This window comes from Alligator sinensis, unplaced genomic scaffold, assembly GCF_000455745.1.
Source record: "Alligator sinensis unplaced genomic scaffold, ASM45574v1 scaffold308_2, whole genome shotgun sequence".
In the NCBI taxonomy this organism is placed as follows: domain Eukaryota; kingdom Metazoa; phylum Chordata; order Crocodylia; family Alligatoridae; genus Alligator; species Alligator sinensis.
In genome coordinates this window covers 65762-90174 of record NW_005842082.1, presented here as the reverse complement: position 1 = coordinate 90174, position 24413 = coordinate 65762, and the positions used below count along the sequence as shown (strand labels likewise).

Sequence of the window (24413 nt, the reverse complement as noted above, 5' to 3'; positions counted from 1 at the left end):
CCAGAATTTTAAAAGTACATTGTTCACCTGAGGGGTGATCTTGAGACATGTTAAGTGCCCCAAACTTCTGTTAAATGGAAGATGAGGGTATTCAGCACTTCACAAACTCACAGCTGAACCCCTGATGCCTAAAGGAAGTTTGGAACACTAAAGCAAACATGAAAATACTAAAGCTAATTGAAAAGATCTGTAAATACCATGTTGTTTGAAGAATAACTTCCTTTGAATTCATCCCAGAGAGAAAAGGCTTTTCTGTATGTGAGGAAGATTAATAACAAGCATTAACATATGCACATGTCCATGCACGCAATAGAGATTTTTCAGCCAGACACTGAAGACAGTTGCTGATGTGTGTAACATGGCTTGTATTGTTGATGCTGTTCTTTTTATATGGTTGTTCACTTTACATTGGGATAGTATGTGTCTGAAGTAGATATGCCAGTCTCCATCTCTCCCACACAAATGTATCAAAGTAAAGATTTGATCATTTAATATCTACACATAGTGCCCCAAAACAAGGTCTCAATGCCACTTGATTCCACATAACTAGCAATACAAAATCATCCAAAGTTGACTCCAGTGGTCTGTGGCAGTGTTTCTCAACTTTTTAAGTAGCAAGTACCCCCTAACTTCTGAAAATGTTAATAAGTACTCCAACATTCAATTTTCCAGGGAATTTTATATTTACAGGCTAATGCATGCCATATGTTGGGAGAACGACTGTGTATATAAGGCCGTGCTATGACAGATGTCTGATCTGGTGTGGATAGGGTTATCACGTTTTATACCAGGGGTGCACAACTCAAGTGTGTACCGGGGCTACAGGTGATGTTGGCCAAAGCTAGGAGGGCTGAACACCAAATTATTACTGGGGAATTTAATTTTTTTAATTGCATGAAATTTTTTGCCTTAGTTTTGAGAGGAAAAGAGGGTGAGAGACAGAGAGGAAAAGAGGGTAAGAGAGAGAGTGTTGGGGTATCCGCATATAGCACCTGCCTCTGTCTCGCGTACCCCCAGGGGTACGTGTACCACAGCTTGAGAAACTATGGTCTATGGATCAGTCAGAGTAATCATTTTGGAAAGAAATAATACTTGATATAGTAGAACACAGAGTCGTTATGGCAGGATTTCTAAAGCATTGCCCAAGTCCTGCTCCAGCAGATTTTGTTTGTCTGTTTTGCCTTTCTTTTAGAAGGGCTGTGGGAGGGATATGAACAATATTATATGATGTTCACCCTGGAGGACTATCTGTAAGCCCTTTCAACAGTTTTCTTGAAGAACCAAAAATGATGCATGCTCTGGATCAATCCTAATACATCGCCTGAGACTTGAAAGGCCAACCAGAATAATGAATTGAATCCATGAGAGTGAGATGGGGATGAATAGGAATCTGCCAAAGCATATTGGAGAATTTTATAAAACTGAATTGTATGCTATTTCCTCCCCCTACTTCCAAAAAATGAATATGGGATATATTTGATGTTTATAAATTTAAGGACAAAACAGGTTGCAGCTCCACTGTTCGTTACAAAAAAAAAATACTTGAATGTCTTCCACATTGTTCCTAAGTCTATAGTCCAAGGTCCAATAGCAGAGAGTCATTGGCCAGGTACAGACTACACTTTTATTGGTATAGGTGATTGGAAACTGGTCTATACCTAGGGTGACCATATGTTCTGGTTTTGCCAGGACACTCTGGGATTACGTGGCTGGTCCCAGCCAATTGGTTAAAAGTCCTCGCCTGGCATCCAACAGGGAGGCAGAGCAGATGGAGTGCCTGCTCCAGTCTGGAGGCAAAGGTGGTGCCTGCTGTAGTCTGTAACAAGGCGAGCAGACTGGAGCAGGTGCCACCCCACCCACAGGACCAGCGGTGCCTGCCCGGCTGCCTGCCTGGTGCACCGTTCCTCTCTGCCTCCCTATTGCACTCCAGCCCGGGACTTTTGACCAACTGGCCAGGACTGGGCTGTGGAACCCTGGAGTGTCCTGGCCAAACCAGGACATATGGTCATCTTATCTATATCTGTAAAAGAACAGAAGTTTGGCACACAAAACCTGTCTGTACCCATAACAGAAAAGAAGTTGGCACACACAGACTAGTTTAAAAATGATGGAACCCAGTCTAAGATTTGTGCACCCCACCAAAGGGTGAATGTGTTCACTACTGATCTAAACGATGCCACTTACAGAAAACGGTGTAACTTACAAAAGACTCAATTTCACCTCGGGCTTTTTGAATGTCTCTACTTGCCCATTATGAACTTGCCCCATTGTTGTTTTTTGATTCTTTTGTACTGCAATGATCAAAAATAGCTTATTTTACATGTACATTATTTATTACCACCCCTTCTCTCAGTGAGCAAAAGCCCAAATATTTGTATTCAGTGAAAGAAAAATGATGGCTGTACATAGGAGTAAGCAATTTGGTTAGCTCATATTAACAGCATCTACTTACCACTGCTACATAGCTGTGTTTCAGAAACAGCTGGATAGGTCAATGAAAGACAGGCAGCTGCAACTCAATTTACTCCTGAAATGTCTCAAGGAAAATCTTGATGTTGCTAACAGAAGATATCAAGAGCAGTAGCTTTCATAACTTTGACAAGTGTTTGATCACAGCATGAGGCAAGTGCATTATCAAACCTCATGGGGCAACATCATGCCACTGTGGTTTGAAAGATTTTAAAAAAAAACCTTTATAAATATTTAAGCATGTGTGTAGGAAGCTCTGAAAATTAAGATTCATTCTCATTTGTTTCTTCCCAGCTCCTTGTGGCCAAAATGAAACCAGAGAGGATGGCAAAATAATTCAGCTGCCTCCCTGCAAGACAGGAGCATGGATCGTTCCTGCCATCATGGCATGTTACCTCTTGGTTGCAAACATCCTTCTGGTGAACCTTCTTATTGCTGTCTTTAAGTGAGTAGCAGGCTTTTGGGTACTTTGAGTTTGGAGTCAGCTTTAGGGGAGGTGCTTTGTGATAGTGAGAGTGGCAGAGTAGCTCATCTCCAGTAATGTGATAGCTATGTAGCTCTAGTAATTCACTGTGTCTCAAGTATGGTGATCCAGGGACGCTGACAGCAATGAAGACCTCTGGGTTCTAATTTCAGTTATGGTATGGGTTCACATTGTAGCCTTGGACATCGTACAGCTACTCCTCACTTAATGTGATAGTTACGTTTTTGAAAAATGTGACTTCAAGCAAAACAATGTTAAGCAAATCCAATTACGTCACAGTAGTTACCTACTAGCTGGGGGCAGCCAAACAATGTTATAACCGAACATTGCGTGACTTTAAACAAGTATGTTCTCTAATAGATCAGCAACATAATAACAAAACAATGTTAACCAGGATGACATTAAGTGAAAAGTGCCTGTACTTAATCCTTCATTGTCTCATTCTGCCAAAGTATAAATGGGGATACTATTTCCTGCATTACGGAAACGTTATACAGTTTATTGTTAGTAAAGCATCAAGCATTATTTTGATGTTCTCGCAATAACAACCAATTTATCTTTTAAACTGCTGCTATGCTGTTATGCTTTCATGAGGAGATAATAGCATTTTGTCTACTTTTTTAATGGTAGAACTTAGAAACCAGATATGAAAACAGTCTAATGAGCATATTGTCTTTTCAAGGCGGAAGTACCCAAGATGGTTTTGATATCATAGTATTTTCCTTTTCTATTTCTTTTAGCAACACATTTTTTGAGGTTAAGTCTATATCTAACCAAGTCTGGAAGTTTCAGAGGTATCAGCTAATCATGACATTTCATGAAAGGCCGGTTCTTCCACCTCCTTTGATCATTTTCAGCCACATGACTATGATATTCCAACACCTCTGCTGTAGATGGCGAAAACATGAAAGTGACCAAGATGAGAGAGACTATGGATTAAGTAAGCTTTAAATATCTCCAACTTGTAGTTACAAACTGGGACTTTCACATTCCCATTCAATTTTACTAATACTTTGCACCTCCCATCTATTCATTCTCTTACAAGAGAATAGCAACAGGGCATATATTTGCCCAGCTGCCATGTTTTTTTCACAATAGTAGTCTATGTTTATAGCTGGACATCCTCCACTCTTCCCCTATGCTTGGATGCCTCTTAAAGCCCTAAAGCATCTCCACATGCACAGTTTTAAATAATAATAAAATAATATGTGCGGCTTCCCTGTATACTGGAGGCAAAATATATGGGCACAAGGCCAGTGTCCTTACATGCTTTGATTTCTACTGTATCTAAACTGAAGATAAGAGGGAGCATTTAGGCATTATGGCCACTGTCAGATGTGGGGGGCAAAAATGGCGCTTTACTTTCAGCTCGGTGCACCCCCACACCAAGAGCAGCACTTGCCCAGAAGAAGCACGTCAGTTGAACCCAGCTCACCCAGCATCTGTATAGATGGTGCACTTCAGCAAGGATTTCTGGTGCTTTTATATAATAGATGATTCATTGACTATTAGATAAAAAAGCCCCACTAAAGCATGTGATCTGTACATATTCTGGGGAGCCAGGTCAAGTTCATATGGTTCCTCTTCTGGTAAAGCACCATTTTTTTCCATGTCTGTCAGCAGCCAATGTGTTCGTTTCCTCCCTGGTAAATGTTCTAGCTAGGTGAGTTTGGCCTCCCATCGCATTAAGATGAATTCCCATTAGCATGAATGACAAAGATTCAGATACTTTTGGGATCCCTATTACACATCCTCTCTATGCCATTCTTCTCCCTCTCTCTTCCTAATCTGAACAAATCTTTCTCCCCTTCTGTTAACCCCTTTTACCAAACCTCAGCTCCATCTACTTCAACATCCAACAGATTGGGTGGGAGGGGGTGGGGGGGAGCAGGCAGTAGGGGGTAGGCACCAGGAGAAGGGTAAGTACTGGAGGTGACAAGCTGCAGGACGGAACAGGCTGCATTCTCCTCTGCTTTATAATTTTCCATATCTAGGATCCAATTATTGGGGGGGGGTCATCTTAAATTCACAATGATCTTGCATTTGGGTAAATATGGTATTTAGATTTCACATAATCAGGGCTTCCCCAAACCAAAGGGCCTCAATTCAGCTTTTCCACCTACTTGCTCCACTTCCCCTCACCTACAATAGATGCAAGCATACTCTTCTTATTTTCCCTTGGCTACAGATAACCATGAAACTTGATAGATTTGAAAATAACACATTGCTCAGCAGAGACTTACAGAAATACTAACAATTGAAGTAAACTTAAGTGGCCTTGTTTGATACATGTTACACATAGGAATAATGTAGTCAAACTTCCCATGGAAAGTATTATTCAAATTTGATCCAGTATTCATGCCAGTTGTTTACTTATTTTAGCCAGTTTATCTATCTCTAATTATGATTTTGTTAAAAGACAGAGCTATTTTTTCACAACATTCATCCAGCTGTTAAAAGGTATAACAACAGTATTGTGTGCACAGTGTTTATTCCCTAACTGTTGATGTGTGCAAAAGTACAATATGTTTGAGACTGCTAGTTTGGTAGCTAAATCTGCCTATCTGATTTAATACAAAAATAACTGTATGATAGTCTTGACACCTTGCCCCATAAGACCTACAGTAATAAGAGGTATTCAAGACCCACCAATGAGCCATTGTAGAGATGGTTCATTCTCAAACTGAGGGATTGCCAATGATGAATAAAAAACAGGGTTTGGTTTGGTTTTATGAATTCATGTTTTATCAGTGTCTTTTCCCTTCTGGAATTTCTATAGAACTTTTCATAACAGAAGATGAATTGAAAAAAGTTCATGATTTTGAAGAGCAGTGCATAGAAGAATATTTTAGAGAAAAGGATGATAGATTTAATTCTTCCAATGATGAAAGAATCCGTGTCACTTCTGAAAGGTAGACTTTTTTTGTTTGTCCTATATGATCTATATCTTGAAATACATTGCTGTATTTTCTATTGTTATTCTCTTACTTTCCCATTCTTGGTGAGGACAGCTTGTTTGACACAACTTTTTTTAATTATACTGCAACACGTACAAAGAAGAGCTGACTGAAAAATGGTGAATTATTTTCATTAAAAATTTTTAAAATGTAAAACATTTCAATCAGCTGTACCAGAAAGTAACACAAATGGTGAGGTAAATCCATGTACTCTTTTGACATTACACCTTTTAAAATTATAACCTTAGAACGTAAGTGGCCAAAATACAAAGGTGAGACACAATGTAGCTATTAAATTTATCAGTGCTTTAACACAGAAGTGAAACCCACTGAGACTGAGAAAGATCCTTGTGTGCCTAGACTTCTAGAGTGGAAGCTCATTGAAACCAGCATGGACTTTGCCAGTGATTTCAATAAGACCAAAATTTCAGTCACAATATTTTCAGGTCTGTCTTGCTACTGAAGACAAGGGTAAACTACATTCAGCTCCACTTTGTGTTAAAAAATGTGGTGTAACCCAAGGTTCCTGTTTATCCATTGCCCTTATAACAAAAGTATCTGAACAATTAAGTAAATTTTTGCATGCAGAACATGGAGTAGATTCTGTTCCACCTATTAGGCATCCAAGTGGACTTAGGCACCTAAGTGCAATTCCATCCCAGTGCTTCTTTTCCAGGCCTGAAAATCCACTAATGCAGGGATGTCAGATTGTTCGGAGGCTGCATTCCCTCCTTTTCAGGTGCCTAAGGGCCACACCTTGGCTCTCACACAAGCAACCCTAGTGACACCATGGGCAGAAGCTGTATCACCAATGGTAGGTCTTCCCATGATGGTAGCCAGCACCTGACCCTACGGGAGGCCAATGTGAGTGTCCTCATGTGTATATGTGTGTGGTTGTGGGACCCTGTGCCACTGCGGCCAGAGCCAGGGCTCTGACCATGGTGGTAAGGCTTCCCACAGAGGCAGTCAGTGCCCTGGTGAGAGCTGGGCACTGGCAATCTGAGCAACACCACACATTCCCATGATGGCAGCCTGCATCCTGGTGAGATCCGGGGCATCAGTAGCCCCAGTGGCTTCACAAAAATGCTACCACTATGGCCAGAGGAAGGGCAAGTCTGTGAGACAGACGACCTGAGTCATTGGGCCATATCTGACCCCCCAGGTCATATGTTTGACACCCCTACACTAATACATCTACTTTTGTAACACATTGTCATTTTACCCTTAGGACTGAATTGCAACAAAGCAACAAGGCTTTGCAAAGTAATTGTGTTTCAGGGGCCCAAGCAGGGTGAAATAGAATTGCACTTGGGCTTATAAATTGGTTTATATGCCTAATAGATAGTGATGCTTCCTCAGCCTGACAAAGGGTGTTTGTGCCCAAAAGCTTGCAAAGAAGAATTTTTCCAACTATTTGAGTTGGTCTAATAAAAGATATCAGATTTATCCAAAGAACCTTGTCTGCCTGTGTCTTTAGACCAACATGGCTACAACCTATACTCCTGTAATAGGTGGAATAGAATTAAGCTCATGTCTGTTGACTTAAGGTATTGTCCCCAATAAATTTTGCATGGCAACACCTGGTTAATCACAATAAACTAATATGAAAACTCATTAATCCAGGGGCGGGCAATTATTTTGGGCAGAGGGCCGCTTACTGAGTTTTGGCAAGCCATCAAGGGCTGCTTGACAGGCAGCCCAGAGCAGATCAATATTAATTTTCTAAATTTTCTAGGGGCTCCGCGGGCCAGATTGAATGGCCCGGTGGGGCACATCTGGCTCCTGGGCCGCATTTTGCCCACCCGTACTTTAATCCCTTCTGATTGTTTTTAAAAAAAGCAAAAAGAATGACAGTTGTGAATTTGTTACAAACACAACACTCCCTGCCACTTATGCCAAAGCCTGTCAGTACTACACCTGATGCAACAAGGCCAAAAATGGGTTTTCTGCACACACTAGAATATGTTTACAGTTTATTTCAATTTTGAAACTAAATCTAACCCAAAGCAGGATTAGCAAATAGTACATTCCTTAGCTATCTTCATTCCTGAGAACAATACTCTCAGACACCACACTTCTATGAATATAAATTAAGGAGAAATACATGAAAGAGCTTATATGCTCAGGTATTATAGTAATGAGGACCATTCAAATGTCTTTGATAAAGCACATTCTATGAACTGGAATCTAACACAGATGTGTTCCCAACCACTTCAGACCATGGGAAAGTTTTGAGCTAGTCTGACCAGTATCTCTTTGTACCAAAAACCAAAGCTAATTTCTCCACCCTTTCCTTGGTTTGAGTAATGTTCAAATCTGGCTCCATAACTAAGCAATATAATACAGGGCTGTCTCCACAGAAATTGGTCATATGTTGCAAGACAAAAGGAAACTAAGTGGGCATATAAGAGTATAGATTTTCCTTCCCAATGTCTGGTTATTATCCTGTACTAGACAATACTACATCCCTTGTAGAGGTGACATGGTGGGCCAGATTACCTTTCTTCACTGCATTGCACAAAGTGGACTTAAAAGGCTAGTGGAGAATTTCCCCTGGGTTGGGTAACTCGTCACAAGCAAAAGTTTTAGGAGACAGCTCTACCAGCTCCCACACCAGCCACCTCAACTTCTCTCAGGGGGAAGAGCCTCAAGGCAGACCTTGTAGCCTATGGAATCACTATTATTCTGATCCTTCACTAGTGTAGAAGCTCTACAGGACCTTATGCTGGTGGCATAAGTTTGATATGCTTCTCTGCTGTTCTGACTTGTGTACAGGTCACAGGCCTCAGAATGAGGAAAAACAACTGGTACTCTAGAAGTCTCCCTGCTCAGACTTGACTGAGCAGCTGCTGTACGATTCTTCTAAGATGATGCTTTTTCCTCTTAAATATCCCACTGAACATTTTATGCAAAATGTATACAGAAACCATTCCAAGAACTACTTTAAAAACTTAGTAGGTATGTGCCATACATGTAAAATCAAGCTAGTTATAGTGAATTAATGAATTAAATATCCCAAGAAGACAAGAAGAGGAGATGTGTTGTGAGGATCTTGTGAGGGAAATGTAAGAGTGGAAATCTAAGACAAACTAAGATTTAGACTTTTGAGGTCTACCTGAAGGTGAAGCCCTATGACATTTGTATTTCAACAGAGTATGCTTTACATTTATTCTTCTATGTTATAGCAGATCATAAGACAAGAGTTCAAACGAGGTCTTAGTTGGTGCATCTACATGTGTGCTTTACTGCGGAGTAGACTAATTATCTGCACAGTGAAGTGTCACTATCTACACATGCTGGTATTAGGGCGCAATAAAGTAAGTAACTCCACCGTAAGATAGTAATGTTGCAGACAGTACTGTCTTATAATGGAGTAAGTTACTGTGCTGAAACGCCCAGCCAGTTGGGGCCTGCTTTACCCTGGTTCAGATGGCTGCTGTCCCGGGTACATGTGTAGACACTGCACCTGGAAGCAGCTGACTCCAGCTCAAACAGCTCCAGAGTTTATTGCATCACATTAATTACATGTGTACTTGTACCCAGTGTATAGAATCTTCTTATTGTCTGACTAGTTCATCACAGAACTGAATAATAAAAAACTACATAAAGGAATCAATTTGCTAAACCAAGTGGTTCATGATACAAACATGCCTCATAACTTAGACAAGTAGCTGATGCATGAGAGAACAGACTTTCCATTTTTGACATTAATATTTGTGAATTAACAAAATACACTCCAAGAACAGATTAACCTAAGGCAAGGGTGCTCAACCTCCAGCCTGTGGGCCACATCTGACCCATGACTGTGTGTCATCCAGCCTATGAGCCACATGGGTCCAGAAATTTGGCAGCAGGGGAGCAGTGCACAGGGCCAGATGAAGGCAGGGTCAGTGCCAGGCTCCAGGTCCTAATCCCAGGAGGAGGGGGCAGTGCCGGCTCCACTGGGATGCAATCCCATTGTGCAGAGGGTGGGAGGGGGCAGTGCCAGCCCTGTAGGAACCAGTCCTGACATGTGGGGGGTGGGAGGGAGCAGTGCCAGCCTTCAGAGCCCAATCCCAGAGCTCAGGGCAGGAAGGCAGTGGTGTCAGACCCCATGCCACTCATCTGGCCCATGGGGACAAGCAGCACTGACCTAGAGGAAAGACATTTTAATCACCCAGGGACATAACTAGAAAATGCACAAATTACTTCAAATGCCTCTAGAATTAGCAGCATCTTAATAGATGTTTTGAGCATCTCCATGGTGCCTAAATACTGAATTTAGGTCTCTGACTTTAGGAACTTGAGTTATTTTCTGGATTTTGCAGCCTCTGGGCTGCATCCATAAATGCCTTTGTGGATGCAGCCCAGAGACCCAGATTCAAAAACATTTTTAGGCACTTAACTCCGTAATCATAATTGCAATGATTTTTATAAACCCTTTGCAAACTTTAAACATAAAGTTTATGTAAGTAGAGCAAGAGCCAGCTAATTCATCACTTCCAGTTAATTCTGATTGTTAGTAAGACACAAATCTCTCTCAGTTTCATAATTCTGATCCCATATTATCTAGCCACCAAACATCATGTTGAAATAATCCATGTTTATATTTTATTTGGAAGAATTATTGAGCTGCAGTGAAATATACCAGTACTTGATGCCCATATTACATGTAGCTTCCCTTCCTTTCTTTGTACCCATCTGTTAGGATGGCATGATGCCCTCTTACGTGTTGGATAAGAAGCTTGTTGTCATGGAAGACACAGGTGCAGCAAGGGCACCATCCATGGATATTTATGATATGTGCCAAATAATTCATAGTATCTTCAATGCATCTGAAAAAAATCCAAAACAAAAACTGGGCAGTATCTTATTTTTAAACTAGTCCTTTATTTCCAGAGAGATGCTGTGGGGCAATAGATATACAGCTGTTTCCATTTATTCACTGAGTGTAAATATCATTCAGTAGTAACCAGGAGTTTGCTGAATACCTTAAAAACCATTTTAAGGATGGGATTCTACTATCCTTACTCTGACTGTGTGGAACCTCACACCAAGGGTCATCCCACGGATTCCACAATGTGTACAAGAGTGATTTGGGTACATCGACCACTAGGACTACTTCCTGAGTACAGTGCTACTCATTGTGATTAAATGTGGCAGCCCTGAATACTAAAGAAAAAATGAGGGAAAGAATGTTGCCCTTTTAAATGTATTAAAAGTGTTTATTAAAAACCTGAGAGAAGATTGATACGTGTAAAATACAACAGAGTTCACTTGAATTAATATAATAGGTTGGGGTTTGCAAAAGAACACAACCAGATGAGTTTTACTGGCTTGATCAAGAACCAGTCAGAGCCCATTCAATAGTCAGAGCCCATTCAATACAGGCAACATCTTGTGCTTGTTAATTAGCTCTGATATAAACTCAGTTTGGCTAGATTTATAACCTTTATCTTGGTAAGTATGTACCAATGTCAACCCATTAACATCAACGAAACTACTTCTTTGAATAAATGTTCACCAGCACAACTAAGGTTTAATATGGTTTAATTCATAATGAATTGCAGGGTTTACATTTTAGATGTTATGGTGCTGAATTTATGCAACAATACAACAGAGTATTATATCATTTAAAAAACTGTGTAACGTTTGCAAATGTCTTAGAGGAAACGCTCCATCAAAAATGGAAAGTCTAATTAGTTCTAACAAAATTTCATAAATGAGTTCTAATTTTCTAGGTGTTTTGTTAGCTTGAGACTTCTCGGGTAAAATCTTGGTTCCATTAAATTTAATGTCAAAACCCCCATGGACTTCACTGGAGCCAGGCTTTCACTCATACAATTCAATATGTCCTTTTGCCCTAAATTTTTAATTTTAAAGTCATCATCATAGAACATTATTTTTAAAGACTGAATGTGTGAGTATACATTCAACCACAGAGCAAGAAATGTATAAAACTTTCATTATGGGATAGCATTTTTGATTGGATGTTAAGTAAGATGAAGAATGATTGTGGGCAAACTCTCCTTGATTCAAATATATATTATTATCTTGAAAATCCTCAGTTCCAAAACTAATCTTGTGCTAACAGTGGGGAGGGGGCAGTTGGTTTTATTTGTCTGTCTTTAGGCTAGAGGACATAGCTTAGTGAGGTCATTGGTGAAAGCATTAGATAATTCATCTTGTTGTTGAATGTATCCCCACCCTTTGAGAAGAAATCTTGGTCTGGCCTCAATCTTGTAACGTAGTTGGCCTAACTGGTGTTCTCCCTCTGTAAGTTTTAGCAGATAATTATAATGAATCTACTGGGGTATGTAATGGAACTGAAGTAATATCAGGTAAGATAACTGATAAAATAATATATTTTTATATCATAAAATAAAATAATCTATGGAGGAAACAAGCAAGAGAGAAACAGTGGAGCAGTGAAAAAAATGTTGTTGTACTCTGATTTCACATGCACTCTTGATTCTGGGACAAACCACAGAAGCTCGACCAGTGGCAACTTAAAGCAGCCTTATAGATGAACTAACTTCTGCAGTATGGCCTACAGCAACAGTTATGGCAACTAAGGCTTGACAGATCAGAGCAAGACTCCAATGTCCTCTGGCCACATATCTAATAGGGCTGTGCAAAGCTTCGGGTGGTGATTCAATTCAGAGGAGATTCGACTCGATTTGGTGGCCAAATCTCTAAATCTGAATCAAATTTAAAGGGACTACTTTAAAGGTCTGAATCGATTCAAAGCTCTCCGAATCTTCAGAAAAGAGCTTTGATGATTTGGGCAGTCTCCGGTGGCTGCAGCTGGGAGCTGCAGCTGACTTGGAGCTGGTAAGTACCAGGGACAGGGGAGGGGGGACTGAGGGAGGGGACCATGGAGGGATCCCTCCAGCCCCAGCAGCCTGGCTCTTTAAAAAAAGAAAAGCCCCGGTGCTCACCAGGTGCTGCCAGGCAGGGGGGGCGATCCCCACTGTCCCCCACTGCCCCCGCTTCACTCCCCCAGCCCCCCCATGGGTGCCCCACCCAGGCCAGCTCCAGCCATTTAAGAAAAAAAAACAAACAGAAAAGCCCTGGGAATCACCAGCTCCTGCTGGCAGGGGGTGATCCCCACTGCCCCCCATTGCCCCATGCCACGTGGGGGCTCTGCACAAGCCCCCAAGGCTGCACTGGGGCTTTTTTTTTTATCAAGTGCGGGGAGCTGGGGCAGGCAGGGCAGCCATTGCCGGACTGGGAGAGCAGGCAGGGGAAGGGCCTGGCTGATTCGGCGATTTGGAGATTTAGCAGCAGCCGAATCTCCGAATCAGACTTGGCCAAATCAAATTGGGACAGTGATTCGAATCACCGAATTGAATCACCATCACCTGAATTGACTGAATCCAAAGCGAATACTAGCCTCTTCACACGGGCCTAAATTACCTAACATGTTCCCTATGTCAGGGTCAATGCACAGATGATTCAGGACAATTTCTGTTGATTCTACACTTCTAAAGAAACTTGCGATGTAGGAGAAATAATAGGGTGTCCACTTCATCCATTTTAACTATGTCTGCAGTAGGTAAAGTGATATCAGTCAGAATGGAATGGAATAGAAGGATCTAGCCTACAGTTTTTAAAATGTATTTGTTCCCATATACTTTGGCTACCTAGCATATAGACAATAGATCACAGCATCCACCTGTCTAATAGATAATAACCTATGCATTCTTCTTCTCTTGAAGGGTAGAGAATATGGCCATGAGGTTGGAGGAAGTAAATGAGCGAGAACATTGTATGAAAACTTCACTTCAGACTGTAGACATCAGACTTGCTCAGTTGGAGGATATGATAGGACGAATGGCTACAGCCCTGGAGAAGTTGACTGGTGTGGAAAAAGGGGAGACTACCAAAGTACGATCTAGAACTTCCTCAGACTGTACAGATGCTGCTTACATTGTAAGACAGAGCAGCTTCAATAGCCAGGAAGGGAACACTTACAAGCTTCCGGAAAGTATAGACCCTGCAGGAGAGGGGTCAATGTCTCCAACCTCTCCTACTGCTGTTCCCCGTATGCGAAGCCACTCTTTCTATGCGGTGAATCTGAAAGACAAATGTGGGTTAGACAGATTGGAAAGTATATTTAAAGAAAGGTCTGTGAGCCTGCATCGAGCTAGTAGCTCGCAGTCTGTATCAAAAGAAACAAAGATACCTTTGATCCCTACAAGCACTTTGTCTATTGCCCCAGACTCCAGAAGGCCTTCATCTTGCATAGACATTTATGTTTCTGCCATGGATGAACTGCAGTCTGGTATGGAACCTCTTGACAGTTCAGTAAATATTCTTGGTACCGGAGACCCAGCTCTGCAGGCTCAAATAGCTTCCTCCATTCTGGCAAACAGTGCGTATGTTAGCAGTACACCTGGTGACAGAATTTCTGGCAGAAGTATTGATTATGAGGAAACCTCTACAATGGAAACAAGAGCATTTTCTGCAGATTACTCACACATCACAGATAGCCAAAACCCCTGGGACTCTGACCCTCCTTTATATCATACCTTAGAGCGATCTAAAAGCAGTCGTTACCTGGCTACAACCCCATTTATTCTAGAGGAAACCCCAATTGTGAAATCACATAGTTTTATGTTCTCTCCTTCTCGGAGCTATTTCAGCAGCCTCGGGGTGCCAGTCAAAACAGCAGAGTATACAAGTATTACAGACTGCATAGACACCAGATGTGTCAGCGCTCCCCAGGCCATAGCAGAAAGGTCCAGTTTCCCTGGAAGTCATGGAGGCAAAGTGGACGACTTAGGATGCTGCCACCCAGAGAGAGAAGCAGAGCTAAGTCATCCAAGTTCAGATAATGAGGAGACTGAGCTCAAAGACAAGAAGGGGAGTGCCTTATCTCCTCAGGATAGCAACACTGCAAGAACTCTAACCAACAGCATACCGCTTCCAAAAATAGAGCGAGCCAACAGCTACTCTGCAGATGAGTCCAACATGCTGTATGCACACACAAGGAAGAGCTACTCCATCAGTGATAAACTCGATAGGCAGCGTAACACAACAGCCTTGAGAAATCCATTCCAGAGGAGTAAATCATCCAGGCCAGAAAGTAGAGGGGACACCCTGTCTATGAGAAGACTGTCCAGAACAGGCGCTTTCCGTAGTTTTGAGACTAAGCACAGCTAAACATTGGCATGTGCAGCAGGAAGTCTAAGGGTCATCTGCTCTCCAGTCCATTTTCTTTAGCAGATTTAAATAACCTCACATCGTGATTTGTCAACTAATGTCAGTCCCTACTGTCAGTCAGCCTAGCACTTTGTTAATCTCAGTGTCACACACTGGCTTACTGGATCTTGTCTGAGTTGACATTTGCACTTAAGGAAAAAAGGGAGGGAAGAAAGTTTTATAAGACTTTTTTAAAAAACCACTTCATGAAGTCATCAGTAATTAGTAAATCTGTTCAGAAATCTGCCTTTTACTAAAAGGCATCCTAGGATGTCTGATGATTATTCATGAGTTTCTAGGACACAGGGAGAAATTGACAAAAAAGAAGGCATACAAATTATGCATTCTAAATTGGAGTTCTGATTTCTTTTACATCTGTTTCATCGTTGTGATGGCAGATGAAAAGCACCGGTATTTTTGCAGGAACCAGCAGCAAGTAAACCTTAGAATCTCCCCAGTCCCTATATCACTACACTTCTAAACCTGATCATCGTAACGATAAACAGCAAAGTTAATAATCATAGTTCACCCGTCTCTTTTTGTATTAACTGCTAGTGCCACAAAATGTTTATATTTTCAAGAAAAGAAAGGGAAAAGAAATGCCTTTTTTATTGCAACATAAATGAAGGAAGAATTTATGTAAAAAAAAAAAAATTGCTAGGTGATTTCCTGTATTAAGCAGGCATTCTAGCACACTTGAGCAAGCTCAGGATGAATGTAAAAAGTGGAATAGTATATATTTATTTTTTTAACTAACGTCATCAATACATTGTTTCACTAAATTAAAAGTTGCTATGGAACAATAAGAATAACATGCTGCTGAAGTACTGTTCCATACATTTCCATTTTTTTTATTTCTGTGAATAGCTTTTTCCTGAGTTGATACCATGTTTTTCTTGCTGTTCCATCATCAAGCTGCCAATTTTTCACATCATTCCCCCATTCAAACACATCATGTTTGTTTATTACTATCTGGTTCTATTTGACCATTTCGAAATATACAAAGCTTGTCAAGTGGTCTGATCTCAGATTAACGCAATTTGACTGAAGTTATGTAATGGGAAATGTTCCTGGCAGAGTATTTCCAAACATTCAAAAAAGATGGTGGAGGTAAGCTAAAGCAACAAGATGAAAATGGAGGTATTTGCTAACAGCAAAAGCCATCACTTGCAAGTATGCTTCCATTATACATAAAGCTACAACAAAAGCAATGTACATTTTGATAGAAAAAAAGCATTGCTTCAGAATGCATATAGGACCCTGCTGGGTGTTGTTACATGTTACAGTTCCCACATGCTAATTCTAAGGACTGTTAGGCAGTCTTAAAGTTAGCACACACTACAAGCAGCTGAACTTAAGCGTTAATACCCTCTAATGTGCACAGCTCTGGCTTGCTGCTAGAGGGCTGGTGAGCAGGGGCATGCCTAGGAATTGCCAAGTCTGCCTTATGGCTGCCTGACTCTCCAATTCTCCAATGGTTTCCTGCTCACTTTCCTCCCCTACCCCCTATGAAGATCCCAGAAGATCCTTGCTCAACCCCCTTCCCCTCTCCCCCAAGACTCCCCACTCATCCACAACTCTCCAGGGCTTTGTTAGTCCAGGACAGTAGAGTTCTGAAAGACAGATCATCCATATGGAAGGGGCTGAGAGTGGTGCATCCTGGGATACTGGTGAACTTGGTATTGGCCCCATGGAGCAAACTGACATTACTGAAACATGGGCTGCCTAATGCCAGCTGGAAATACTCCTCACCCAAAGAGGCATAACTTTGAGCTGTTATGGGGACACTTAGCTCTTCTTTTCCTGCCTTAATTTGTGGACACTTCCATCTTAAAAGCATTTAACATGTGGTAAAGGTAATGTCTAACAACACCATCATCAACAACAACATCAGTGGTAACTCCACCTATGAATTCAGTTGCAAAATGTGGTCCATAGTATCAATAAGGAGTCATAGTACCAATAAGGATAGTATCAGTCAGTCCATAGTAACAATAAGGATCATCCTTTGTGAACAGAGATAATGAAGAAAAGACATTTCTTGCCATATGGCAGTCCATGAAAATAATGATTTTGTCATAGTTTTACATCGCTTGTGAGCAGGAAAGGTTAAACTTGAAAACAATTTAAATGAATACCATGAACATTAGTTTGAAATAAAACAGTCTCAAAAAGTAACCACCATGCATATGGATTCAGGCCCCTTTTCTAATGATATTAATATCAATATAAGTAGGATTTTCGAGGCGCCCCCTGGATTTTTTGGTGGGACAACCCTTTCCCATTCATTTTAGTGGGAATTGGCCATCCCAATCTCTGAAGCAGCTCTGGAAATTCTGTCCTAAATTTGATACTTGGAGTCTCACTCCGGAGGACTCTGAGCTCTGTATGGTAAGCAAACAACTCCCAAGAGCAACAGAGCCCTGCCTAAAAAATAAAATGGCTAGCTAAGGAGTAGGGGCAAAAACAGTGAAAACGCTGCTCGCTTTGTGAAAAGTCGGTGAAATAAAAAAATGCAGCATGGTAACTTAAAATACAAAGTATAGTGTTATTGCATCAATGGTTTCCTTTCCATAGCTTGTTCCATTAGGCCTTCAGTGAGCTAGGCTCAGCTCCATCCAGATACCATGTTTACTTGATTGCCTTGCAGTCTATGCACAGCTTTAATGTTTCATGATGTGACCAAGAAAGGGTAAAGTTTCTGACCCATCTCCAAGTGAATTATGAAGCACGCTTGTGATGGGCTGATTAAAAAATAGCACAAAGCCCAGGGACAAAGCAACTTTTGTTTAAATATCTGCTTCAAATGTGCCAACTTTTGTTAACAGTCTTTTCCTAAGGTTTCTCTACATTATTTTTTGCTTGTTTTGTTATTATTATTATTATTATTTAAGAATGTTTTCTGAAACTATTCATAGACTTTTCCACCTTCATCAGTATCCTTGGCATGTACTAGAGAAACTCAATGCTGAATTAGTTCAAGGAGCAGAGATCTCCTCTGGCTGATTCACTATTAGATTGTCAGGGTGGAGGGGTTTCCCAAACCCAAAAGCTGTATAAATAATTAGAATACAGCACTTTATTAACCTGGAGTATAAATTCCAGGCATAGTGAAGCAGGAAGCTTTATTTACCTCTTTTAAAATTTTCCATTATATATAAAATGTAAATTAAGATATAAAAAGGTGTGATCACAAAATGTCAGAACACAACTTTTCCTGAATGTCTCCCATTTACTCTAAAAATGTGGTATCTATAGAACATATTATGATGGATGTTAGAATATTTTGTTTATCTTCACTAGTTATTTACTTACACACTGCATGAAATCCTGCCTCTTTTAAGGCAATGATAAAATTCCCATTGACGTCAGTGGGACCAGAATTTCACTCCCTGCCTCAGTAGTGAATGATAGTTTGTTATAAATTCCTTAGTGGAGATAAAAATCTTACCATCCATCATTTTATAACTATAGCATGTGCCATATGATATATTATGTATTGAATGATATATTATAACATCTATATATATATATATCCCATGTATAATCCAGTATGGTTGTGACATGTGATCATGTTAGTGAACATTACAGGAGAGCTTTAACATCACATTATGAAGTCATGTGTTTATAAATCTGTAACATTCAATAAAATAGCACATGTTGCATTGAACATTAAATTCCACTTTTCAAGGTGTTAGCATACATATGGAATATGCATTTTTGGTCACAATCTGTAACTGCTGTATGTTTCGCACATTCTTCTGTATAGCTCCACTGTAAATGTCTGTATGAGCTGATGTATAATTCTTTAATGAGCCACTATGAGCTGTGATAGGTGAGTTGTGATAGCGTGAAAGATGAACTGGCATGTTATGCAAAAGATTATAAGATACATGAACTTTAAATAATATTTTGAAACTAAATTGAATTTGTTGTTTGTTTACATATGCTGGCCAACTAAGGAAGCAGTGTACAGTATTTTATAAATATTTTCCTATAGTAATCCATTCTGTTGTTTCTAGTTTAAGTGATGCTATTCTAAATTTGGGTATACACTTGTCCTAGTTATTGGATTTTAGCACATTATTCTTTCACAATACCAATGTGATATGACTGAAGTAGTTTCTCTTTCTTAAAGTCCAGTCTTTTTTTGTGGCAATGAAAATGCATGCATTGTTCCATGAATTTCTTTGGACTACTATGAGGCTTAACATTTTACTATTGCCTGCCTGTAATGATGAATCCAGTTAGGAATTAATTCAAGTTTTTAAACTTTTACATTATTTTCCATTATGTCCAGTCTTTAAGCAAACAAAATTAATTTCTTTTTTTTTTTAAATAGAGATAATGATTTCATGAAAAAATGAAGTATTAAACTCCAAGGTGTAAACCTTTAGCAGTCCTGAGACATTTAGCTCTCTGTTTTGGAACAGGAAAGGTGCTTCATTCCTGCATTTAGCACAGTTGTGTAATAAGTAATGACAAGAAGATCTAAATTGTTAAAACAGAAAAAACAGTAAGAAAATGCCCATTAATTCATGTGGCAAAACTGCTCTCCACTCCAGTTATATATTATTATTTAAATAATTTTGGTGAAAATGGATCTTTGTCTCTGGAAGGGTGTTTTTGTCTTAAAATATGTATTTTTTGTAAAAGAAGAAAATGATTTGTTTCTCAGAAGTTGTTCAGCGCATGGAAAATGCAAAAGTAGAACATTTAACTTTGCAAACAACTGCTTATACAATATAATGAGTGCTGTTCACAGCACAGGGCCTTATTCTAATCCCTGCAGTTGGAATGACAAGGGCATCTCTCTCTTGAAAGCAAATGTTAGTGAATTTATACTGTAGAGTAAGTGTTGGGGAAAAAAGTCTCTCTTCAAGCAGTTAGTGCAAGCATTAAAAATAAGAAGAGTTTTGATGCATTTGCTCAGGTTATGCTTTAAATGGACTCAATAAGTAGAGAATACAGGCAATGTGATGTGGTCATTTTGGATTTCAGTAGGGCTCGTTGTGATGAAGTGGTTGTGAGGTTGATTCATTTCTCCCTCTACTTAAACAAAAAGTGAGAAAGAGAAAGGATAACAATAACATTGCACTTTTGCACAAATAATCCTGTCTGACACAGCAGAAGAATATGAATCACATTAATGTAAATTTGTTGAAGGACAGAAAAAATTAGTTCCTGTTTTTCTAAGAAGGAAACAATGTTTTTCCTATCATGCTTTCTCCTTCATACATCTCTTGTAACTGAAATCACAATCCAAATGAAGAGGGAAGTCAGAAGTTAAGGAGCTGTGTTGGGATGTCTGTTTACCTGATGTCTCCCTTCATTGCTTCCCCTGGGAATGTACTGTTCTCTCTTCTCTGGTGCATCAACAAATACATCCCGACGCTGGCCCTGGATTTTGAAAGAGCATTTGCCATTTGGTAACTGTAATGCTGTGTTATAGGCAAAGACAGAGGCATGCTGCAGACCCATGTAATCTTAACCATGCCTCCCCTTTCTAGGATTGACTGTTGGTTAAATTATGATTGTAGTTGTGGTGGTGTGAATCTGAAGAAATTCCACTGACTTCAGTAAAGTTAATCTGAATTTACACCAGAATAACAAAGTAAAAATTGGCCCTGTATTAACTCTACTGCATTGCACATGTTATCCTAAACCAGTGTTTCCAGCATCAAGTAGACAGTCCACTGAAGTTGCCACTGGGCTAGGATAAAATTAGTTCAGATTGGCTAGGGAACCTGATTATTTCTTGCTCTTTCATTTTGGCATGTTGAGATTCCTTTCTCAGACTCGCATTGGATCCACATTAAGTTCTCATTTCAAAAGGCTATTGGGGAAAATGCCTGATTATGATATTGCTGCTGTTGTTGCTGCTGCAGAAGAGTAACTTTTGTTTATTTATAGTATTTTAGAGTTGTCAGGGAGGAATGGCTATGAAATATGATGTGTGCACAGGAATAAACAGTATTAGAGTCATGTCCTCCTTCCACCGTTGCAGTTGTCTTACATAGGGAGAGTCTATATGCTGCTACTGCTGTCTGGAACAGTGTTTAAAATATACTATACTAATAGCTATTTAATGATATATTATTTGGGTTCTCATTTATAAATGTTATACCAATAGTTTATAAAGGGAGGGAAATATAAAACAATAAATGTCATTTTAAATGAATTCCTATAAATATGAAGGTTTTGATGTTTGATTTGTTTAAATATACATTACTAGGAAAAGGGTCCTTTTTAAAGGTCTACTGGATTCACAATGCACTTTTAGACCGTGTTTAGATATGTAATAAAAAGCAGAAGTTGGCAGATACTGCAGTAGAACTTTCTGAAATTTCTGTAACAAATGTTTTGCAATAAAAAAGGGTGTAGTTCAAACTTCTCTACTTACTGGAGCATTTATTTGTGTTTGTCCAGGTTCAGCATCATGGTAAACACTGATGAGAGGTGGCAGCTGCCTTTATCCAAATAACATTTGATTCCTTTAGTTTTAGCTATGACCATTAACACGGACTTAAAAACAGAAGAGCTTTAGTTAAAGCACCCCTGCCACCATTTAGAAGCATAGGGACACTGAATATATGAGATACAGAGGCTGCTGGAGCACACTAATTAGTCATTACAACATGTCAGAGTAGAGTCCCCGCGGGTCAAGAGGCACCCAGGGCATCTATCTTCCAGTGTTCTAGAAATGTAGTTACAAAACAGAGACTAACTTAAGAGAAGTTATCTCACACTAAGCAAAAGCAAATTTGGGGGGTTTCACAAAAACCAAAAACTGGCAAAAATATGAAATATAAAATATTATTAACTGGGAATAACTGTGTTCAATTACAAGTGAAAATGTTATGAAACTTGCCCATGCAATGTTTCCCATCTTGATGAGTCAGTTTGTAAATGGTAGCTTAGAAATTCCCAATTAAGTTTGTATTTGTATATACAAATAGTCAGGTAGTAGTCTTCAGTGCTAGTGTAAAATGCCATGGCCAAAACCTGAAAACAATAGTGACAATCTTTTACAAAAAGGCAAACATGTTTCTGGAGCTGAATATCAAGAAAGCAAGTCTGGAACAGGGGATAATGATGTGAAACCAAGTCCGGCACCTTGTAGATTTCTGAAGCAACTATTTTACTTCCAAGTAATGCATCACGAATGTTCATCCCACAGAAGCATCGGGGTTCCTAATTCTGAAAGTAACTTTCTTAACAAAGAAAGTTTTATTTTTTTTTAATTATAGTTCTGGTGGGTCTAAAAAAATAAAGGCAGAATAAGCTATCTCCACCAGTAATAGCTTGATTCAGCTACACAGTCATTCAAAGAATATGGCTGAATCAAAGAAGCAAATTGTGAGCATGGATCCTCTAAAACTCTCTGCCAGAAGAATCAATAGCAGAATTTGCAATTGCTTGTGAATGCTGAGTTTGTGCAAAGAAATGGTAGGATTCTCCAAGGTAGCAAGAGAGGCAAGAGAAGGCTGTGCTAGAGGAAAACAACACTTGCATTTTTTTAATGTGATATTCTACTGGGACTAAAAGGATAGAAAATTCCCATGAGTGTTAAAAGACTTGGGAATCTAACTCAGTAATCTGAGAGGTCCAGACTATGAAAATGGGACAAACCTAAAAGGCAAACAGTGGGATTAAAAAGATAATTCAGGCCATTAACAAGAAAGTGTTTTTGTCCCATACAATGCAACTTATTTGAATCTCATACTGAAAGATGCCATGGGCTGGATTAAGATGTGCAGGCACATGTGGTTTGTGGTGCTGCAAACCTCTTTGCGGTGCCACAAACTGCACATGTTGCACAATTAACCATGCACAGCACTACTAATTAACAGCAGCACTGGAGAAAAATTTGCTACCCGGATTTCCCTAGAGCAAAAAAAAACAAACCCCTGGAAAAAAAAGGTGGCACAAAGCACACCAAAGTGCTGTGTGCTGGGACAAACATGGGAGACCCCACGCTCAGGCATGCCTCAGCATGGGGCTGTTTGCTGGATAGCCCTGCACTGAGGCACCCTGTGCCCCCGCCAGGCCTCCCCGCAGCATACGGAGCAGTGGGACAATGTGTCCCACTGTAAACCACATAAGGAGGGGCATACATTGCAGCACAAAGTAGCGGCAAAAATTTGTACTGCTATTATTTGTGTTGCTGCAAATGCACGCCCCTGCTTATGTGGACACAGCCATGAGGTGCAACACTCAGCTGTTAGGGCATTTGTACACATGCTTGCGCCATAGCACTGGGTACTTTTAAAAGCGCCCGGCACTGAGGCACAGTCAATTGTATAAGCAGTGAAATGCTCATCACTGCTGATAAAATGCTGCACGCGGCAGCATGCTTTTGAAGTAAAATCTCACAGGTGTTTTAGTTCAAGAGCACACCATCACCATTTTCTGCATGCTAATACGCATTTTGCCACATACACAACTGCATGTGACATGTTAGCTTGCGTGCAGAGCAGACTCAATTAATCAAGTCTGCTCCAACCCGCTGGATCTCTGGCACATCACAGGATTAAAAGGTGTGTGTATAAATGCCCTTATATTTTATAACATGACTGAAAGACTCCATACATTTTGGGTCTCATGCCACAGTACAGTAACTGTAACATAACCAACTTGCTTCCAAAATAGATGAGAATGTGAGAATGAAGAAATCCATGTATTTCAGTACCAAGTTTAAGAAGTCTATAATGATTTAGTTTTATTACTGATTATTCAGATCTAAAGGGCCCTGCAGAAACAAAAACTCAAAGCAATGTGGAATTGCTCGCTCAGAAAACCTATAAGCTATGAATTCTTTTGCAGAATAGTACTTTGGTGTGATGTACTTTATAAAGTCAACACTAAATGTAAACTATTAAAAAAATTACCTTGTGAATGACTGTTCTGGGAGGTGGGAGGGGGTGCTTTAATAAGAGCATAATTAAATAGCTTTAATTAGAGCTTTAATTAAAGTGCCCAGAGTGTCACCTGTATCAGCATCCCCCACACTGAAAAATGGCAGCAGGGGCACTTTAACCTGAGCCTCAACTAAAGCGCCCCTGCCAACAATTTTCAGTGCAATAACACTGATACACATAACACTGGCATCTGCTGGAGCGCAGTAATTACCATGCTCCAGAAGACTCAATTAATCAAGTCTGCTTAGACTCGTAATTACAACTCATCGGCGTAGCCTCAATGTACATGTATAGGCACCCATCCTGACTTATTCTTAGGTACTGGATGATGAGCTGGAAGGCAAAGATAGTTTCTCATAGGAAAAACAACTGAAAGCAGAAATTAAGAAGAGACTC

The 24413-nt window shown here is 40.0% G+C and overlaps 1 protein-coding gene and 1 long non-coding RNA gene across 2 annotated transcripts in view; one reads left to right on the top strand and one right to left on the bottom strand.

The window, feature by feature from the left end:
• LOC102377975 (transient receptor potential cation channel subfamily M member 3-like) overlaps nt 1-14140 on the top strand; it is a 36709-nt gene extending 22569 nt beyond the window's left edge. Inside the window, exons 5-10 of the mRNA XM_025204452.1 lie at nt 2764-2914; nt 3694-3863; nt 4886-4909; nt 5733-5865; nt 13611-13962; nt 14114-14140. Coding sequence (XP_025060237.1) covers nt 2764-2914; nt 3694-3863; nt 4886-4909; nt 5733-5865; nt 13611-13962; nt 14114-14140 — 857 coding nt within the window. The remainder of the gene's footprint in view (nt 1-2763; nt 2915-3693; nt 3864-4885; nt 4910-5732; nt 5866-13610; nt 13963-14113) is intronic.
• A 55-nt stretch (nt 14141-14195) lies between these two features.
• LOC112550332 overlaps nt 14196-24413 on the bottom strand; it is a 68708-nt gene continuing 58490 nt past the window's right edge. The window contains exon 4 of the long non-coding RNA XR_003094120.1: nt 14196-14302. This is a non-coding gene — a long non-coding RNA (uncharacterized LOC112550332). The remainder of the gene's footprint in view (nt 14303-24413) is intronic.